Source organism: Pleurodeles waltl, chromosome 2_2, assembly GCF_031143425.1.
Source record: "Pleurodeles waltl isolate 20211129_DDA chromosome 2_2, aPleWal1.hap1.20221129, whole genome shotgun sequence".
Classification (NCBI taxonomy): Eukaryota; Metazoa; Chordata; class Amphibia; order Caudata; family Salamandridae; genus Pleurodeles; species Pleurodeles waltl.
In genome coordinates, this window is record NC_090439.1 from 466,046,789 (window position 1) to 466,067,051 (window position 20,263).

Here is a 20,263-nt window from a genome sequence, read left to right on the forward strand (position 1 = left end):
AGTTTAAACCCAGCCATATGCAAATCAGTCTTGACGCAGATCCTCATGGGAACAGTCCAGCCCGAACTGCCAAGCCAGGTCCTCCCTAGACCGGAAACAAACATCCTGGGACCGGTTTCAGCGTTTCACCCTTCATCAGCCAGGCTAGCTTAAATCCAGTGGCACAGTGAGCAAGGGACCCATGTCTGGGCATACCCTTCCCACTTAGGGCAACTTTAGCAACACAAAAGGGCGATGGACGGAGTGCTGAACAATGCAAACACTCACCCCCAGTCACATATCTGGGTTTAATCCATCGTTCTTTTGCTCACATTGCCACCCCAGTTTGAGCTTCAGCTTCGACAGAAAGTGTGGGTGATGGCCCCAGTAGAAACCCGTGCTCTCAAAGACCGTTGGTCTGGGACAATTGAAGTGAAGGAGTGCAAAAGTAGTGTCACATACTTGGTGGACATGCAGATTCCTAGAAACCCTTTAAGGGTGTTACACGTGAACCGCCTCCAACCGCACTTTAAGAGGTCTGAGTTAACCATGTTCTTGGTCACGGATGATGGGGTGAAAGAGGAGAATGAACCTCTCCCTGACTTCCTCTCTGCCAAAGAGCAGGATGGGTCAGTAGAGGGTGTGATCCTCTCCCCTACTCCAACCCTAGAACAGCAGATGGACTGTCGCCAGTTACTTGGTCAGTTTGCTTCCCTGTTCTCAATCACCCCTGGGGTCACCCGTTGGTGCACCCACGATATTGACACTGGGATAGTCTACCTGCCAAGCACAAGTCTTACAGGATGACTGACAGAGTGAGAGACAGCATCAAGGAGGAGGTCCCTAATCTGCTGGATTTAGGGATGGTTGAGCACTCCAACAGCCCTTGGTCCAGTCCTGTGATTCTGGTCCCCATGGCTGTTCTACCTGTTGTCACACCTGAACTTATGTTCTGTGTTGACTACAGGGGGATCAATGCTGTCACTTAGACTGACGCACGCCCCATACCCCAAGCTGATGAGCTCATTGACTGGTTGGGATCGGCCCAGTTCCTCTGCACGTTTGATCTGATGTCTAGGAACTGGCCGATTGCCTTAACCAAGGGGGCAAAAGAGAGGTCAGCATTCTCAACACCAGATGGGCACTACTAGTTTTGTATCATGCCCTTTGGGTTGAAGAATGCCCCTGCCACCTTCCAGAGACTGGTCAACCAGGTCCTAGAGGGGATTAGAGATCTTCAATGCAGCCTACCTATACAACACTGCTGTCTTCAGCTCCCCCTGAGAGGACCACTTGTGCCACCTCCATGAAGTGCCTTACAAAGTGCAGGCCTCACTATTAAGACCAGTAAGTGCCAAATAGGACAGGGGTCTGTTGTGTACTTGGGATACCAGGTAGGGGGCGGCCAGGTGGCGCTCCTACAGGCAAAGATTAACACCATTCTGGCTTGGGCACCCATAAAGTCCCAGACTGAGGTGAGAGCCTTCTTAGGACTCATCGGATATTACAGGAGATTTGTCATAGGGTATGGCACCATAGTTGCTCCCTTGACAAAGCTGACTTCCAAGAAGCAGCCCCATCAGGTGATCTGGACAGAGGTGTACCAGACTGCTTTCGACACCCTGAAGAATCCCATGTGCACCGCACACGTGCTCAAGGCTCCTAACTTTTCCAAAGCATTTGTGGTGCAGACAGATGCTTTAGTGCATAGTGTGGGAGGTGTGCTCTCACAGCTAAATGAAGAGGGCCTAGATCAACCTGTAGCCTTCATCAGTAGGAGATTACTTCCCAGGGAACAGAAGTGGGGCATAATAGAAAGTGAAGCTTTTGCTGTGGGGTTGGGTAGTTTTCCCCACTTTCAGATGGAGGGGACATGTGTTAGACCTGGCAGCTCTTGGCCTGGTTTCTCTGTACTGTTTGATTCTGACCTCCTGTTTTTGGACCCTGTGCTTCAATTCGTTTTGGTTGGTTTTGATACTCTTGGCACTTTACCACTGCTAAACAGTGCTATATTGCAACTGCTATCTGTCTAAATTGTATTGGTGACTGGTTATCAATGATTGGTATATTTGATTTACTAGTAAGTCCCTAGTAAAGTGCACTAGAGCTGCCCAGGGCCTGTAAATCAAAGCTAGTAGTGTACCTGCAGCGCTGTGTGAAACCCACATGAGTAGCCCGGTAAACATGTTTCAGACCTGCCACTGCAGTGTCTGCGTGTGCAGTTTTAAACTGTCAATTCGACCTGGCAAGTGCACCTACTTGCCAGGCCCAAACCTTTCCTTTTACTACATGTAAGTAACCCCTAAGGTAGGCTCTAGGTGGCCCCATGGGCAGGGTACAGTGTATTTGACAGGTAGGACATGTACTGATGTATTTTACTTGTCCTGATAGTGAAATACTGCCAAATTCGATTTTCACTACTACAAGGCCCCTCTCTCTCATGGGTAAACAGGGGGACTGCCTTTAAAAATCTTATAAGTGCAGTCTCCTATTGGGAGCAGTTAGAGATTTGGAGTTTGGGGTCTCTGAACTCACAATTTAAAAATACATCTTTTGGTAAAGTTGTTTTTAAATTGTCTGATGAAAATGGCACTTTAAGAAAGTGGCCATTTTCCCGCTTAACTAGTCTGAGCCTCTACCTGCTTCTGTATTCCATGTCTGGGTCAGACTGACAGTTGGGCTGTTGTGAATTCCCTCCAGACAGTGACACAAAGGGAGTGGGAGCTTAGCCTTCATGTCCTGATGAGTCTCCTGGATTAGGGTGGGGAGGGAGGAGCAGACACTCATACCTGAAAGGGCTGTGCCTGTCCTCCCACAATGCAGTCTCCAACTCCCTGGGGTGTGTCTGGGGCTGGGCCTGGGCAGGGCAGGATCTTTCCTTTGAAATTTGCCTACTGCAAAGGCGTAATTGGGTATAGGTAGTGGACCCAAAACCCCAGACTTTTAGATTACTTCTGGATCAAGAGATACCTCTGCTTGATGCTTGAGGAGGACCTGACGCTCTGTCTGTTGCTTTGCTGTGCTGGCCTGCTGCTTCTGCCTGCAGAGGGAAAGAAATGGACTTTGCTTTCTGAAATCCTGCTTGTGAAGTTTCTCCTAGGGCCCGAACTGAGCTTACCCCCTGTTCTGAAGCCTCAGGGACATCAAATACTTAATCTGCCAGTGCCTGGGCTCTTCTGCTGGGAGTCCTGACTTTCTAAGTGGTGCCAAATCAAGTCCCTGGGCCCTTAGAAGTAGAAACTGGTAACATACGGGAGAAAAATCCATGCACGGCCTGTCCCGCGGCTGAACATTCGATGACTGCCTGCTTCGTGGCTGGAGAAACAACGCGGCGCCTGTTCTCACTGCACCCGCTTCGCACAGCACGTCGGAAATTTCCACGCACTATTCCTGGGCGTCAAAGTCTTTAACATCCCCACACGGAACTGAGGCTGCGCAACTGGAATGACGCACAGCCTCCTTTTCAAGAATAAATAGACGCATGGCCTCTGGTGTGAGTAAAGAATAGACGCACCCCTCACTTGCGAGTAAAGAATCAACACATTGCTTGCTTTTCTGAAGCTTGCAGCTTTATTTTTGATGCATGCCAGGTTGTTTGTGCTAAAATAATGCATCCATTGATTTCTATGGATGAAGACTGTTTTTATTTTAAAAATTCATATCTTTCCTTGTGGAAGTTGGATTTTTGTCATTTTGGTCTTGTTTGAATTAGAAACATATTGACTATGTTTCTAAACTGGCGCGGAGTCCTTTTCTGGTGTTTTTATTGTGTTACTGTGTAGGTTTTGTACAAATACTTTACACATTGCTTCTGAGATCAGCCTGACTGCTTGTGCGAAGCTACCAAGGGGGTGAGCAGGGTTTATCAGAGCTGTGCATCTCCATTACCCTGACTAGAGTGAGGGTCCCTACTTGGACAGAGTGCAAACTGACTGCCAATCAGAGACCCCATTTGTAACAATGTTGCACATAAAGAATCTGAAAACTTAGCTGCTCTGCAAGCCATTCTTTAAGAATGGCAAGAAGATTGGCTCAATGGATCAAGCAGCTTGACCAGCTACCTTGTCAGGCTCTGTGAGTTCTCCTCTTCACTGACCCTTCCATGCTTATGTGAAGGAAGTCGGCACAGGGAGTGAAAGATGCTTTGGAGAATGGGGGTGCCTCCCTGGGGGACTGCAGGAGCTGAAATAATGCCACTTCCCGACTTCACGAGGGAGAGATGCTGAGTCAGGGAGTTGTATTGCTTGTATAGGTTCATTCGGCCCAGATCATTTGACAGTAACAAAGCTATCGGGTTAATTGTATTATTGCATTAGATTTGGTAAACATCTGGCAATTTAAGAACTGAAAATCCTGTCTTCTAATGCATTCCTTTAATTACCTCATAATGGCTTATTTCCTATTTTTTTCTTTGTTTACTCAAAAACATTTTCAGAGGGCTGCCCTGTTATTTATGCTAATATTCATTTCAGTCTTTTATGTTTTTATGCTTTCTCTTTAATGCTTTCAATCTCTTTTGTCTCTCTTAACATGCTGGTAAAACAGCTGTGTTTTTTTTTTATAGAAGTAACATTAAACTGTGATGGCGAAACGATTAAAACATGCCGTAATCGGTCAAATGAGGTGGGTTTTAATGCTGTAAAGACTGTCCATTTGTACTGAATATGCATTTGTGATTTTATCAAATTACTAAATATGCGTAAGAGTTTTAGACTGATTGTTACTTAGAGGTGTAAATAGTTTGAGAATAAAAAATAAAATATGTTTTTAGTATGTGTTATTGCACAATGTTAGCGATCCGTCTAAACATCAAGCACCCTAAGAATTTTGATTTCCTGACTTCTTGTAGACCTCTGTTGAGGGCTTGTGCTCTGTCTTTTTACCCCAACCCCCCATTTGTTCAGCAGCTTGATAATGTTATATTTTGTGAAGCCCGCAGTGGATGCCCAGTTAATTGTAGCCTGCTGTATTTCGTGCCATGAACGTATTTGGACGCATGCCATAAACACTGTAACTTACCTGCTTGAGCAGAATGGTACATTCATTTCTAAAAGCCCAACATCAGTAAACAACTGCGCGCAGCCACAATATAGCACCCCACACAGGGGTAATGTGTGCCATGTAAATGCTGCAACACAAAACCATAAACTACACCCTACCACACTTATTAGAGTAAGATGTGCTTTGTGTCTACAGCATATTGGAGCGGTTACCGACGGAGCTGTGTTGATGGAACTTTATTTAAAGTAGTATTGTTTGCCATAGGGCCTATACTCATTTGCGGATCGGCCAAGCCTGTTTGTAGCCTTGCATGAGGGGGGTAACACAAGCTGCTGCAGTGCTTGTGGCGCCTGAGGGGAGGGGGCAACGTTCAGTGGCCCTCCAACTCTTCAGCCTAAAGCCAATGGATTCTTGTGATATATAGGATACTTAGAGGCACCTCATCACATTCTGCGCAGTGGGGGGGGAGGGAGGGTAGTGGGGACACGTTATTTCACGTTATGCCATTGCCTTGCATGCACTTCGTTTACCTTATCACAGATTTAAGATAGGTTCCCAGCGGAGCCTATTATACCAAATATGATTTAATCTATCTGATTTCATCCAACTCCCCCTTTAAGTGATGCATGTTGATATCTGAAAAAACACACATGCATTGGCAAAGCCAGTACCTCTGGCTCTATTGTCTTAACACTTGAAGGCGAAAAAAGCACTCACAAATGCAGTTAGCTTGTGCTAGCACATTATAATCAGAACAATTGTCTTTGTCGCTGCTTACATTGAAATAAGCTTCGGTACAGCGAGCAGGTCCCGCCTATGCTACTGAGAGCTAAGCTAGAGGCTTTCCCAGTTTTTAGGGTTGAGCGCGCGCAAGCGCTCTGGACCATGTTGTAATCTCCATGTGGGCTTCCAGCCATGCCCATGTCAGGCCCGTCACTTTCATTAGTTCGTGGGCTTGCCTTTTAAAAATCGATTGACTCCATTTGTGAAAGGCCTGCATACGTCATGCCTTTTCCCGTGTTTAGCCCTCCTCAAGCGCACCAGTAAACTACTGAAAGCATTCGAGCCTCCGTGTTTTCAACTGGTTTCTGGACTACTTTATCTTTTCATTTCCTGCACAGTGCAATCTCGCTGGGCAGAAGTCGAGCGCTTTGCATGACATCGACCCTGTCACATGGATAATTGCACTTTTGCCGGTTACATGGATAATTGTACTTTTGCTGGTAACATGAATAATTGCACTTTTGCCGATAAGTTTCACTGCGAACGAACTTCTGTTTCCTTTTCTGTGTCTCCTTCATTCTAATGGATTCCATTGACTCGCATATGTGAAACCGTTTTATTTTTCATTATCGGTTTATGTGGCAAGAAAAGTCCAGTTCAGGAGTTTACAATGCTAATACCTCTAACGCGAGCAAACGTGAGACCCGGTGCATTGCAAATGCTTGTTTTGGTTGCCTCTGATGACTCATTCATTTATGGCTGCTGTCTTACAATGGATTTTCCCATGTTTTTTGAATATCCATTACAAAATGGCTACTGTACATTTCCACACATGCATGGCAATCATTGCATGATGGTTTTTAAAAAACATAAGGAAATCCATTACAAGATTGCCACTGTGCATGTGTGCTTATGGATGGTAACCATTTTGCAATTGTTTGCCTTTGCCAGTGCATGTGGTGCAATTCAGCGAGCATTGGCAAAGGCAAAAACATGAGCGGTTACAATCCCAGGTAGCGGGTGGTGTCAGGTAGAAGAGGGTGTCAGCAGGTGTCGTATTGTGGCCCTCGGGTGCAGCAGGGGTTGCATGGTGTGGCCCAGAGAAAGATATTGGGAGCAGAACAATGACAAAGTTGTAACAGGAGACTACTTAAAACACCAAAAAGCTTCCATGAAATGCCACACTTTTATTGAAGACATCCCCATCCGTGAATGGCAACTACTAAAATAATGTTAATGGGCAATGACTGAAGGGGATGACCAAAAGCCTGTACTCTGTGTACGAATGTTGTATAGTAGAGGTAGTTTGATGTGTCCAATAAGCAGCTGCTGTAGGACCTAAAAAGATCTAAAAAGGAGGACTATGAAGGACAGAATTATACAGATCACTCCATGTCACCAAGGAGGTCATGCTCCAGTACTTGGATTTTCTTTCACGAATCGCTGTTTTAGGTGTGTCAGCCTAATTGGGTAAACTGAACGGAACCAGTACAGCAACTCTCATAAACTAAAACATATGAGTGTAGCACTGCATACTTGATGACATGCCCTTATAACTTTTGATTTGTATTTGCACTTATGCTCTATGCAGATCTGCAGGCTGCTTTTCAAGATGTTTACCCATTTGCCCTCTTTCGCCATCTTTCTCTCTCCCTTTCTGGTTATATTACTGCTGCATTGCCACTGCAGCTACTGTCAATAATAACATTCCCTCCCTATCTTTCTGTTCCATGGATCTAGTAAGTAGAAGGCAGACAAATTGTTGAGTGGAGTTGTGGCCTCTGCCATTTGAGCTGCAGCTCCTCCAGTACCCTTGGGCCAGATGCACATAGGTAAAACATTCACCCCTACCACTGTGATTCCATATTAGGAAGAGACCACATAAAAAAGCTGTTTCCTGGCGAAAACCAATTTGCAATTCGATAATAGGTTACTGAATTGCAAACGGGGCTTTGTACATTTAAAAAAGCCTTTTTGTGTTTGCAATTGAGCCGCATCTGCTTCATTTCTTGTGACTTCTAAGACAAAGGCCAAATGTTAGGCTATGTCTTCTGACAGATCTCTGTTTATTCTTTTAACATGGAGACTGGTGTTTACACTTCTTTCTCTGAATGCAAAGTTAGAGGATTTTGTAAAGTGAACTATTTGACAGTCTTTCTGGGGTACATGAGAGTGAAAGGAAAAGCTGTAGGTTGTCAGTTTATATAACAAACAACACACAAATTTCTGTAAATGAACTATGCAAATGTTTAACATATATCCAGAACTAGGAAAGCGCAAAAAAGCACACTGTTTGTAATTCTGATGGAAACAAACATTTTAATAGGATTGTAATCAAGCCACTTTACTTGGTGACAGGCAAATGATAAATATTTGCTGAAACCAGTTTTCCACAGATTTTTGCACTATTTAGTTGTATTGGTAAAATTCCATGTCAGTGCAAATTTTGTGGCCATTTTAATGGAAATGAGTTGTCTGCAGTGTGCTTCCAAACTATATTTTAGTAACATATTTGTAACAGTGTGGTCCAAAATGCATTCACAAGCAGCATACAACACGCATACCACTAATCTGTTGAATGATCTTGGTTCAGTTGTTATATTTTTTTTTTTGTTTGATGCTTCGATTTTTCACAGTCCCTATGGCTTCAGTGTTGTGACATTGATGGCAGCACCCCAACTCTGAAAATTGTTACATCACCATTGAGACAGAATAAGTAAAATTGCTTTAAATAGCTCCCTCGCGCTGGTAACAGTAAGTATGACTGCCACATGAGCCTGGCGTAAAGGGTTTATACTTAATGGCGTCAACGTTGTTAGAACAAGTGGAAAGGACCAGGCTTACCAGCAAGCAGTAACAAACGAGAATAGGCAATGAGAGCAAAGTGTCAGTGCTGAACAGGCCTGGGTTGCAGACAGGTGCAAACAATCTTGCTTTTGGCGTGCCCCAGGGGAATAGCTACCTCTAGAGCTATGGATGCAGTAGCAAGGCACCTAGAGCCCTGAGAGGCCCACTGAAACCTGATAATTACTGTATTTTACCTTCCCAAAAGCAGTCAAATGGGACATGTTACCAGGCGCTATGGAATCTTTGCTATGTTACTGCCATGCCCGTAACGTTTGTTTGCTGCATGTCTGCTAGGCTCATGCTCTTAAATTGGACTCAAATGTGTCCGAAGAGCAGCAAGTACCCTCGGCACTGATAAGTGACCAAATGCTGAGCAGTAACGAAGTAGAAGGAGGAGAAGACGTATCTACCTCTGCCACTGGGAAAGGCTCCAATTATCTATGTGTGTACAGTAAAAGAAATACTAATTAAAACAAAGGTGGGACAAACAACTAATAAATACAAGTATTGTTAATATTAAAAGCACTCTAAAATAGCTCAATAAATTAAAGAGTTGTGTGAGTCGGGCTATGTCTTCAAATACAATGAAAGTAAAGAAATGGCCAAAGCAAGCAAAGAACTGTGCAGTGCACGAGACACCAGAAGAGTAAAGTGGTTTCCTCTGAATATCAGCCTTAATCGGAGGACTTGTTAAAGTCGGACCTTATTAGTTTATTGCAATAAGTTGATAAGGGGACACGTGTATGAGGTCGATGAACCTTTGGACTCATTTAAGACGTTCACGCCCTAAAGTCTACACATATCATGAATATCAATAAACAATCAATGAAAATGTTTAGAGACAGTAAATTTTACACACCATGATCACTTTAGTCCATGAATAACCACAATGTTACTTTCAATTAGAAGGTTTATTTCCCTATATTAACGATGCTAGTATCACATAAATTAGTCTCAAAACCACAAAAGTACAGAAACAACACAGGTTGGCCAAGCCTTCTAAAGAATCTCAACTTAATCAATTAAGATTAGCGTACAAAACAACAATAAGAGTAATTGAGCAATAGAAATAACATACATTGAGATAGTCAGCAATTGAGCAATATCAAGTCAGTACCCCAGTCAGTTGGAAAAGTATCTCTGTCACCAGATCAGCATTAGCATGTTGGGCTTCATGCAAAATGTTTTAGTCAACATTAATTTGGAAATTATCTAACTATGACTCTATCAAAAAGTAGCAGTTGGCACCTTGAAACAAAAGACAGATCATTAAAGACATTTACAGTTTGTATACTTTCCTAATTATGGATTAGCAAGCAGTGATTATTCTTCATCTGGCGGACATCAGTTCAGCATCAGCACAGGACATGGCAGGGTAATGGTTCAGAATTGAGGACTCTAAGTTCTCCAAACAATTAACCAGTTCTGTGCTGCAGACGTAATGGTTACGTCCCCCTGCACAGTGCTCCTGTGAAGAGGACATAACCATTACATCCCAGCACCGGCGCTTGGAGGGAGTGCTAGCACTCCCTCCGTAGGCTTACCCCACCCCCTCTCAGGGCAGTGATGGAAGGGGAATTGCTTCCCCTTGCACCCCTGGTCCCCCCGACCCTCCCCAGTGACGTCTGATGACATCAGCACGCAATCGCATGCTGACCTCATCAGAGGTCACCTCCCATGCTTCCAGCGCAACACCAAGCATTTCTCTTCCGCTTGGGAGGAGGGGACAGGCAGAGACATCAAAAGAAAGGAAAGGCTTTTCCTTTCTTGTGATGTCATTCTTAGTACTTCTGCAGCCTGATCGTAAAGCGATCGGGCAGCAGAAATGCCCACTAGACACCAGAGAGTTAAAAAAAAAATGATTTACATTTGAAGGGGAGTGACCCCTTGGGCAAGGGTCGCTCCCCTGGGGGGGCATTTAACTATTAGGCCTTTTCTGGCTCCCCTGGGGCAGAACCCACTAGACACCAGGGATCATTTTTTGTTGTTGTTTTTTTCATGTGGGGAGAGACCCCTTAGGCAAGAGTTGCTCCCCTGGGGGCAAGTTGTTTTTTGGCCAAACTAGTGTCTAGTGGGCAATTTATTTTAGGCCATTTCTGCCCCCTTGGGGGCAAATCAGCCTATTTCGATTAGGCTGATCTGCCCCTGGGGGGGGGGGAGGGGGCAAAAACCACTTAGGCACCAGGGATTGGTGTTTGTGTGTGTTTTGTTTGGGGGGGCAGCCCCTTAGGCAAGGGTCACTCCCCATGGGGGCACATTACTGTTGGCTATATTTGCCCCCTTGGGGGCAGATTGGCCTATTTTTGGAAGGTCCATCTGTCCCAAAAGGGAGTAGAAAGCCTACCAGACACCAGGGAAGATTGTGTTTTTCAAAAAAAGAAGGTGGGGGTATGGCCATACCCCCACCCCAAATAAATGGGGTCAAAGTTGTTCTGCCCACTGGTGGGCAGATGGGGCTTTGGGGGGGGGCAGAAAACCTATTAGATGCCAGGGAATTAAAACAAAAATGAGTGGGGCGATGGCTACCAACCAGTGTGGGAATGGTTATGCCCCCACCCCAACTATAGGGGGTAACGTCTTTCAGCTCTCCCCCACCCACTAAAACATCTTATCCTATGGCACGGAAGAAGACATTTGATGTTTTGGGGTTTTGGTTTTCCATATAGGCCATGAGAGCTTTTCTAACTCACAAAATCATGCCGCTTAGAATGCTGAGGGCTGCACTTTTTGAAATTTGGGACGCTGCCATGTAGAAAAATCCACAAGACCTAGACACATCTGAAAACTAAACATCTGGGTGAGTCCAAGGAGGTGAGCTTTACATGCACCCGCACAATTTTCTTACCCACAATGTCCTGAAAACCTCCAACTTTGCTGTAAATCACACATTTTTCCCACATTTTTGTGATGGAACCTTCCGGAATCTGCAGGAATCCACAAAATTCCTACCACCCCGCATTGTCTCATCTATACCAAGAAAAATTCTGCCCCACTTGTCAGCCTAAAAATGTTTATTTTCAAACTGCCCTTCTGGACCCGCTTTGGTTCCCCCTCAATTTCAACATGTTTTTTGCTCTTCCATGTCACAGGCACTTGGCCCACCTACACAAGTGAGTTACCATTTTTACCGGAAGACTGAGGGGAACGTTGGGTGGTAGTAAATTTGTCCCGGTGCGGTGATCCCACACAGGAATGTAGGATAAATGTGATTTTTTTTTTAGCTAAATTTGAGGTTTGCTGAGGATTCTGGGTAAGAAAATACTGGGGGATCCACGCAAGTCACACCTCCCTTGACTCCTTCAGGTGTCTCAAATGTTTGGGTTTGGTAGGTTTCCCTATATGGCTGCTGAGCCCAGGACCAAGAACGCAGGAGCCCCCCGCAAAAACAGGTAGTTTAGTATTTGATAATTTTGATGTGTCCACATAGTGTTTTGGGGAATTTCCTTTCACGGGCACTAGGTCTACCCACACAAGTGAGGTACCATTTTATTGGGAGGCTTGGCGGAACGCTGGGTGGAAGGAAATTTGTGGCTCCTCTCAGATCCCAGAACTTTCTTTCACCGAAATGTGAGGAAAAAGTAATTTGTTGGGCAAATTTTGATGTTTGAAAAGGATTCTGGGTAGCAGAACCTGTTTAGAGTCCACCAAGTCACCGCATCCTGGATTCCCCTAGGTGTCTAGTTTAAAAAAATGCACAGGTGTGGTAGGTTCCCCTAGGTGCCCGCTGAGGTAGAGGCCAAAATCCACGGCTCGGCACTTTGCAAAAAACAGCTCTGTTTTCTTTGGAAAAATGTGATGTGTCCACGTCATGTTTTGGGCCATTTCCTGTCATGGGCACTAGACCTACCCTCACAAGTGAGGTACCATTTTTGTCAGGAGACTTTGGGGAATGCTGGGTGGAAGGAAATTTGTGTCTCCTCTCAGATTCCAGAACTTTCTGTCACCGAAATGTGAGGAAAAAGTGTTCTTTTGGCCAAATTATGAGGTTTGCAAAGGATTCTGGGTAACAGAACCTGGCAAGAGCCCCACAAGTCACCCCATCTTAGATTCCCGTAGGTGTCTAGTTTGCAAAAATGCACAGGTTTGGTAGGTTTTCCTTGGTGCCAGCTGAGCTAGAGGCCAAAATCCACAGCGAGGCACTTTGCAAAAAACAAGTCAGATTTCAATGTAAAAATGTGATGTGTCCATGTTGCGTTTCCTGTCGCGGGAATTAAGCATACCCATGGAAGTGAGGTACCATTTTTATCGGGAGACTTAGGGGAATACAGAATATTGCCCCTTTTCTTTCTCTGCATTTTTGCCTTCCAAATGTAAGACTGTGTAAAAAAGACGTCTATTAGAGAAATGTACTGTAATTGACATGCTAGTCTGGGGACCCCGGAATTCAGAGATGTGCAAATAACCACTGCTTCTCAACACCTTGTCTTGTGCCCATTTTGGAAATACAAATGTTTCCTTGATACCATTTTTTCACTCTTTATATTTCAGCTGTATACCCGGTATAGAATGAAAACCCATTGCAAGGTGCAGCTCATTTATTGGCTCTTTCTACCTAGGGTTCTTGATGGGCCCACAAGCCCTATATAGCCTGACAATCAGAAGAGTCCAGCAGACGTAACGGTATATAGCTTTAAATAAACTGACATCGCAGGACAAAGTTACAGAGTAAAGCGTGGAGAGAAATGTCTGTTTTTTTCACCTCAATTTCAATATTTTTTTATTTGTGCTGTTATTTTCTGCAGAAAAACCTTGTAGGATCTACAAAAATGACCCCTTGATAAATTTATAATTTTGTCTACTTTTCAGAAATGTTTAGCTTTTCGGGATCCAGCATTGGTTTCACAACCATTTCTGTCACTAACTGGAAGGAGGTTAAAAGCACAAAAAATAGTAAAAATGGGGTATGTCCCAGTAAAATGCTGAAATTGTGTTAAAAATTGTGGGTTTCTGATTCAAGTCTGCCTGTTCCTGAAAGCTGGGAAGATGGTAATGTTAGCACTGCAAACCCTTTGTTGATGCCATTTTCTGGGAAAGAAACAGAAGCCTTTTTCTGCAGGCCTTTTTTCCCATTTTTTTTAAATGAAAATGTCACTGTATTTTGGCTAATTTCTTGGTTTCCTTCAAGGGAACCCACAAACTCTGGGTACCTCTGGAATCCCTAGCATGTTGAAAAAAAGGATGTACATTTGGTGTGGGTAGCTTATGTGGACAAAAAGTTATGAGGGCCTAAGAGCAAACTGCCCCAAATAACCAAAAAAAGGCTCAGCACAGAAGAGGAAATGGCCTGGAAGCCAAGGGGTTAAAAGAAATTTCTAAGGCAGATAGCAAAGACGCTTCGAGCTCTAAGCATCAAGCACAGGAGTGAACACCAGCATTTAAGCATGGTGAACACAAAGAGTAAGGTCTCAGCAGAGGAATTGTCAGAAATGAATGACCCAAGGAAGAGCTCAGAAAAGTGGCCACAAGTTCTTAGTGCAGTGCGGTTAAATTAAACGTTGTCATTGGTTAGAAAATCATACGAGAGCTTATCAATCCAATGAGAATAATATTTCAAATCAGAAATATAACTAGACAGTCGCAATTTGTCGAATTGTCAAGATGTAACAATTAATGTTTCTTCCGCTCCTTCTGTTAGTACCTCTATTGTTAGTTGCTGGAAGCATTTGTTTCTCATACATCTAAACTATCAAAATTGTATTAATTCTGGTACACTGACATTTCTACACACATTACATAATATACAGGAGCTTACCAAGGCAGGAAAAACATTTGCTTATTCACAGGATTTGATCAACCTTCAAGAGTGATACAATTAGTTAACTTTTTATTCAGCAAGCATGAGATCATATTTTATTCTAACATTGCAATTTCAATAACAGGCAGACATTAATTTTTAAGCCTAGGCCTTGCTAACTTGAGGCCTACAGTTAATATAAGATAACCATAACATTTATTCACAAATATGACATATTACTGCCTTTTATTATTAATATATACTATAAATACTCATTATTATTTCATTAATATGACATTTCATATTAAATGGCAGCCAGTCAAGTGGGCACATTTTACGAGTTACATGCCATTTTCTACATTAATCATTTTCTATGCATACTCAGAATACTAAATACATAAATTATTTATTAGTAAAGTTTCAGCGCTCACAATCGCTCCTCCGATGACTAAATATGTCATCACACAAATTTAACCCACAAAATGTTCTTTCAAGATGTAGTTTCTTTTATTTTCTTATTTGTTCTTTTCACATTTGACTTTTCCCTAAACCAATTTTCCATTTCAATTTCCTCCCTGTTCTGATCCCTTTTCAATCTTTTCAATTTAATCACATTATATAATTTTCCCATTACCTATATTTTAATTAAGCAAATCACATTAGTCAAAATTACTTGTATTATCTTCATCATTATCTCTACCTAGGTTGCCAAGCCAATTCCCCACAGAAGCAATGCCTTTGCCAACATTTTCCCATGCATTAGGTTCAGTTAGTTCTTTTAAGTCAGCTTTGGTTAGATTGTTAAAAAGGCCTTTAATTTCTCTACTATGGTCTGGTATGCATGAGCAACAATGTTGCAGACTAAACAATTTAAAAACTTTGCCTTCTTTTGCTAAAAGGATGTCTAACGCAAGGCGGTTCTGGAGAGTAATAGGTCTTAACTCAGCAATCTCAGTATCCACGAGGATAATGGCCCCTGAAAAATCGGTCAGCATGTTATTCACGATAGTAGACAACTTTCGTATTTTAATAGAATTCCGAACAACTCCTACTGAAGGAAATTTTACTCCAAATATGTCTCCAAGAATACCAGAAACTAATTCTCAGTTTTGCTTTCTTGATGTAATTCAGTCACTTTCGGTAATTTGTTTAAGTCTTCAAGATGATACATCTTTGGGTAAACTATCCCTAAGTGACATGTGTCAATCAATCCTCTAGGAAGACTGTAGTATGCACTTTATCCACAGATGTAATAAACACCTGGAACTGCCGGGTCCTGACCATTCAACATAAATGCCCATTTATACTGAAACAAAAACACATGTCTGCATTCACTCTTTCCCACGAACACTTTATCAACTCTAGATTTTGGCCTATATACTCAAAGGTTCCATACATGTAGTGCATCTAAAGCTAATTTCTCTTGCGCTGTTGTGTCACTAACTGCATGATCATTTCCTGGTGTCCTTATCACTAACCCTTTTTCTACTTATGCCTTCAATGCTCATCTTCTATCTTCTGTGTAATCTAAAAAGCTCTTTCTACTGGTGTAAGCAAACATGTCAGCTTATTCCTCTGTGCACAAGCCGTTCCAAATGTTAATGTAGGCTCAGAGAATCATCTTATAATTTCTATGTTATTATCTTTAGTTACCCTTCTTAGGTATTTTATTATAGGGACAAACAAAAATGCAACGTCATAGTTAGAAGAGAAATATTGGATGTACTCCTGGTTATAAAATCTTGTTAGTAAAATACTACAACTTATGCCATAGGTTTGAGACAGACTATGATATGTTACTTCTTTCTCGACTGAGGCAGGAATATGTTCACAAAGATTTAATTCTTTCACATCCATTGTATCAACATACTCATGCAATAAGTGATAGAAGACATTAGAAGAAAGTTCTCCCTGTGAATTATCTACATGCAGATACTTCTAATCTAACCTAAACGTATATACCTTTGAGAGGGTAGTAGTCTCTACAGCTGTGGTATGGTTGGCCTCATCCGTGTCAAGAACAGATACACTTTCAATCACTATCAGGCACACTATCACACACACAATGGCAAAACCAATACCCATATATTTAGAGCATCTATTCTTCCTACTCTGCTAGTTAGGATTAGCCATGGTCTGTAAAGGATCAGAAAGTAGAAGTAATAAAAATGTATAGCTATGCAGCAAAAATCGAAAATAAAAACAAAAATCCTCAATCTTCTTCAGCTATTATTTATAACTGTGAGCCTTTCATTTGGGATCCTTGTCAAAATCTGTAATTTTGTCAAAATCAGTTTAGCAGCTTGACATTTCAGGTTATTAAAATGTCTCTTCCAGTAAAGTATAACAGTCTCTTTTCTTGGCACTTTCTCAATTTCAGAATTTTCAACAGGTTCAGTTCATCAGTTCTCTTCATGTGCCAAAGTATTGACCTGGAATGTCTCGATCAAAACAAAAAGACAAAAAATATTTCTGCCACTCACTGGTAGATACATACACCCATTCAGGACCTGAGTACCTTCTGTTTGCGATTCTATTTCTTTTCAGTTTTTGATCACCATTTACCTCTCCTTTACTTAGGTCTTCTTTTCTGGTGGTATCAACTTCTTCCTCGATTGTTGTCACTTTGATCACTTTCTTTGCTTTTTGCTGCAATTCCGGCCACCTGTATCCTTTCAATGGCTTCCCTGTCAGTGCTCTTTTCAGTATTGCACATGCAACATCTTCTTCTGACTTTCCCGCACCCGGTTCAGGAGGAGTCAAATCTATGTTGCTTTGATCTGTCTCAACTCCTTCCCCACTGGGGTCAGCCGTGTGTTATGTTTGTCTTTCAAGACCGTTTGCTTCTGGGAAAACCCTCCTCTGGTCAGGTTCTCCTATTGTTTCAGTAGAGGTCGGCTCATTGTCACTCCTGTATTCCTTCCACTTCCTCTCTCACTGGAGTGTTTATGTTGGATGTGGTTTGCTCAGATACAGTCTCCAGCTCGCTCTTTCCTCTTCCCAAGCCTGGAGGTTTTCTGAACATTGTTGGTAATCTCAACAATTCTGCTTCCTTATCAGAAGGATTATTCACTTTCCGAGTGTGGCTGACATGAATCCAGTTCGAAAGGCCTGTGCACTTTACAGCAGTGGTTGTGATCAGCACTATCTGATAGGGACCTTTCCAGCAAGGATATAAGCATGACTTGCTCACGTGCTTTTGGACCACAATCCAGTCACCTGCTGTGTCCTAAATCTTCAGATGGTTGCAGTGTGGTAGCTTCCACCTGATCAGAGAAAGAGCGAACCACATCAGCCAGGCCTTTGCAGTGGTCTAATACCATAGCATCTGTATTGTTCACAAGAGCATTTGCAGGGACCACTGGCAGCCTCATTGCTCTGCCCATGAGGATCTCGTGAGGAGACAGTTCTGTTTTCCTGTCGGGTGTACTTCTTATTGACATCAGGACTAATGGTAGTGCGTTGAGCCATTTCAGATTCGTGGATGCACATAATTTGTAAGTACTTCATTGCCATCTGGTAACAGTTTGCAATTGTCTTTGAACGATCTACAGTTCAATGCACAAATTCTTGTGACTTGATGCATATCCATTGCCCATTGAAACAGAATCGTGCGATTTCTGATGTACACTGCATTTAACCACAGCAATCTTTTCGGGCAATTAAATGGCCTGTAACAACTAAAACATTCTCTCACCATTTCTCACTGGTGAACCAGAAGAGGTCAGGAAACCTCTCTGTGGCCACAATTGGCCAAAGTTGTGGACTGTTCAGAATCCATACTGGCTGTCTGTAAAAACTGTGACTTTAAACTGTGCGGAAACATGGCATGCTCTAGTAAGAGCTACCAGCTCTGCCACCTCTATAGAATATATTCCCTGAAGCCATGATGCTTCCAGTATTCCAGAAATGGTACATACGGCATATCCTGCTCTCAATGTTGTCTCTCAGGCAGGGCCATCAACAAAGATAATTTAGTCTTTATCTTCCAAATAGGTATCTCTAATGTCAGGTCTTGGTTTTGTGCACAATTCAGTTAACACGAGGCAGTCTTGTTCAATGTCATCAATTTTGTCAATTTCAACATTTTCTTGGGAAGTAAAGTTGCCTGGTTCAGCATTGTACATCTTTTGATTGACACATTCTGGAATCCCAAGATAATAGATTCATACTTAGTTAAATGGGCACTTGTCAAGTGCTGCATCTTGGATCTAGTGAGCAAAACTTCAATCGAGTGAGATATCAGTACCGTCAGGGGATGTCCCATCACAATGCTCTCACTCTGAGTGAGACTCTGTCCAACTGCTGCAGTGGACCTCAAACAACCTGCTAAGGCTACTGCAACTGGGTCTAAGGTAGCTGAAAAATAGGCTACCGGACGATTTACACCACCATGTGCTTAAGTCAAGACAGACAAAGAACAAGCATCATGTTCTTGACAGAACAACATGAAGGGTTTTGTGTAATCAGGTATGCCTAAAGCTGGTGCTTGACACAGACTCTCTCTCAATTGCGTAAAGGCTTTCATACAAGCTTGGTCTAGCACTAAGGGATCTGTGACTCCTTGTGAGCCAGCGTCTGCAGAGGTTTTGAAATCCATTGGCAGCAATAGCCCACCATTCCCCAAAACATCCTAACGTCTCTCTGAGTAGTTGGAGGATTAATTTGCAATATAGCTGCAACTCTCTCTCTGAATATGTTCCGAGATACCTTCTTAATCAGGTGACCCAAATATTTAACTTCTTTCTGACAATATTGTAATTTTGCTGGGGACACTTTATGACCATTGTTCCCTACCTGATTCAGCAAGGCAATTGTATCATGTTTGCATTCGTCCTTCGTTTTGGAAGCAATCAACAAATCCTCAATGTTCTGTACCAATGTTGACTTGTAAGGCATCTCTAATGACTCTAAGTCTTTCTTCAAGATTTGATTAACAATTGAAGGTGACTCTGAAAACCCTTGTGGAATTCTACACCAACAATAGACTTGATTTAAGAATTTGAAACAGAAGAGAAATTGGCTATCCTCATGAAGAGGAACAGAAAAGAACGATTGTGACAGATCCACTACAGTGAACCATTCAGAGTTGCATGGAATTTGGAACATGATCACTGCAGGATTAGGTACCACTGGGCAACATTTAACCACAATGTCATTTACTTTCCTCAAATCTTGAACAATTCGAAACTTTCCCACAAGGCTTTCACAATCCTGTTATAGGTGAATTTCATGGGCTGCTCAGCACTTCTTTTAGCACACTTTTGTCTACGAAATCTTCAGTTATGGGTGCTACACTGTCAGTCGTTTTTGTTGTCATGTGGTACTGCGGAACCTGGGGAAAGACTGCATTCTGTGTAATCGTGACTCTAACTGGCTCAACCCCTTTTATCAGACCTGAAAAATCCCACACCTTTATTACACCAGATCCCTGTAAGCCGGAAGGAAGATCTCTCACAGTGAAAACTCGAAAGAAGCCAATCAGAGTGTATTCTTCAGTCACTGTGTTATTGTTTGTCTCTGTAAGTAAATCATCTTCATCATCACTATTTGTCTGAATCTCGATTCCATCATTTGAGCAAGTAATCAAGCATTTTGTTTTACGCAACAAATCTCTTCCCAGTAGGGACATAGGAGTCGAGTCACAGTCAACGGATTTGTGTTATCCCTTGAAATTGCCAATTTTAACTGGGACTGGTTCTGCAATTGGGTTAATCAAATATTGATTTGTGACTCCTATAATCTGGACCGTTCTCCCTGAAAGGGAATGGTCTGGAACTTCTGCAGTTCTCACTGTAGAGCATATAACTCCAGTGTGAACCAAAATGAGACTTTGTGACCATTCACTTTTCTTTTAACGTATGGACCTTTCTGATCTACTTCTAGTGAAGCAGCCAACACGCATTCCTCCTAATCTGAACTTTCGCTTAACCAATCATCATTTATTCCATTCTCACTGTGTAATGGGAATTGGTGTTC

The 20,263-nt window shown here is 42.6% G+C and overlaps 1 protein-coding gene across 1 annotated transcript in view; it reads left to right on the forward strand.

Annotated features, from left to right (window-relative positions):
• Window positions 1-20,263, forward strand: part of LOC138276386 (adhesion G protein-coupled receptor E1-like) — a 718,998-nt gene that overhangs the window by 546,758 nt on the left and 151,977 nt on the right. The window contains exon 8 of the mRNA XM_069219188.1: window positions 4,544-4,602. Within this exon, the coding sequence (XP_069075289.1) occupies window positions 4,544-4,602 (59 nt within the window). The remainder of the gene's footprint in view (window positions 1-4,543; window positions 4,603-20,263) is intronic.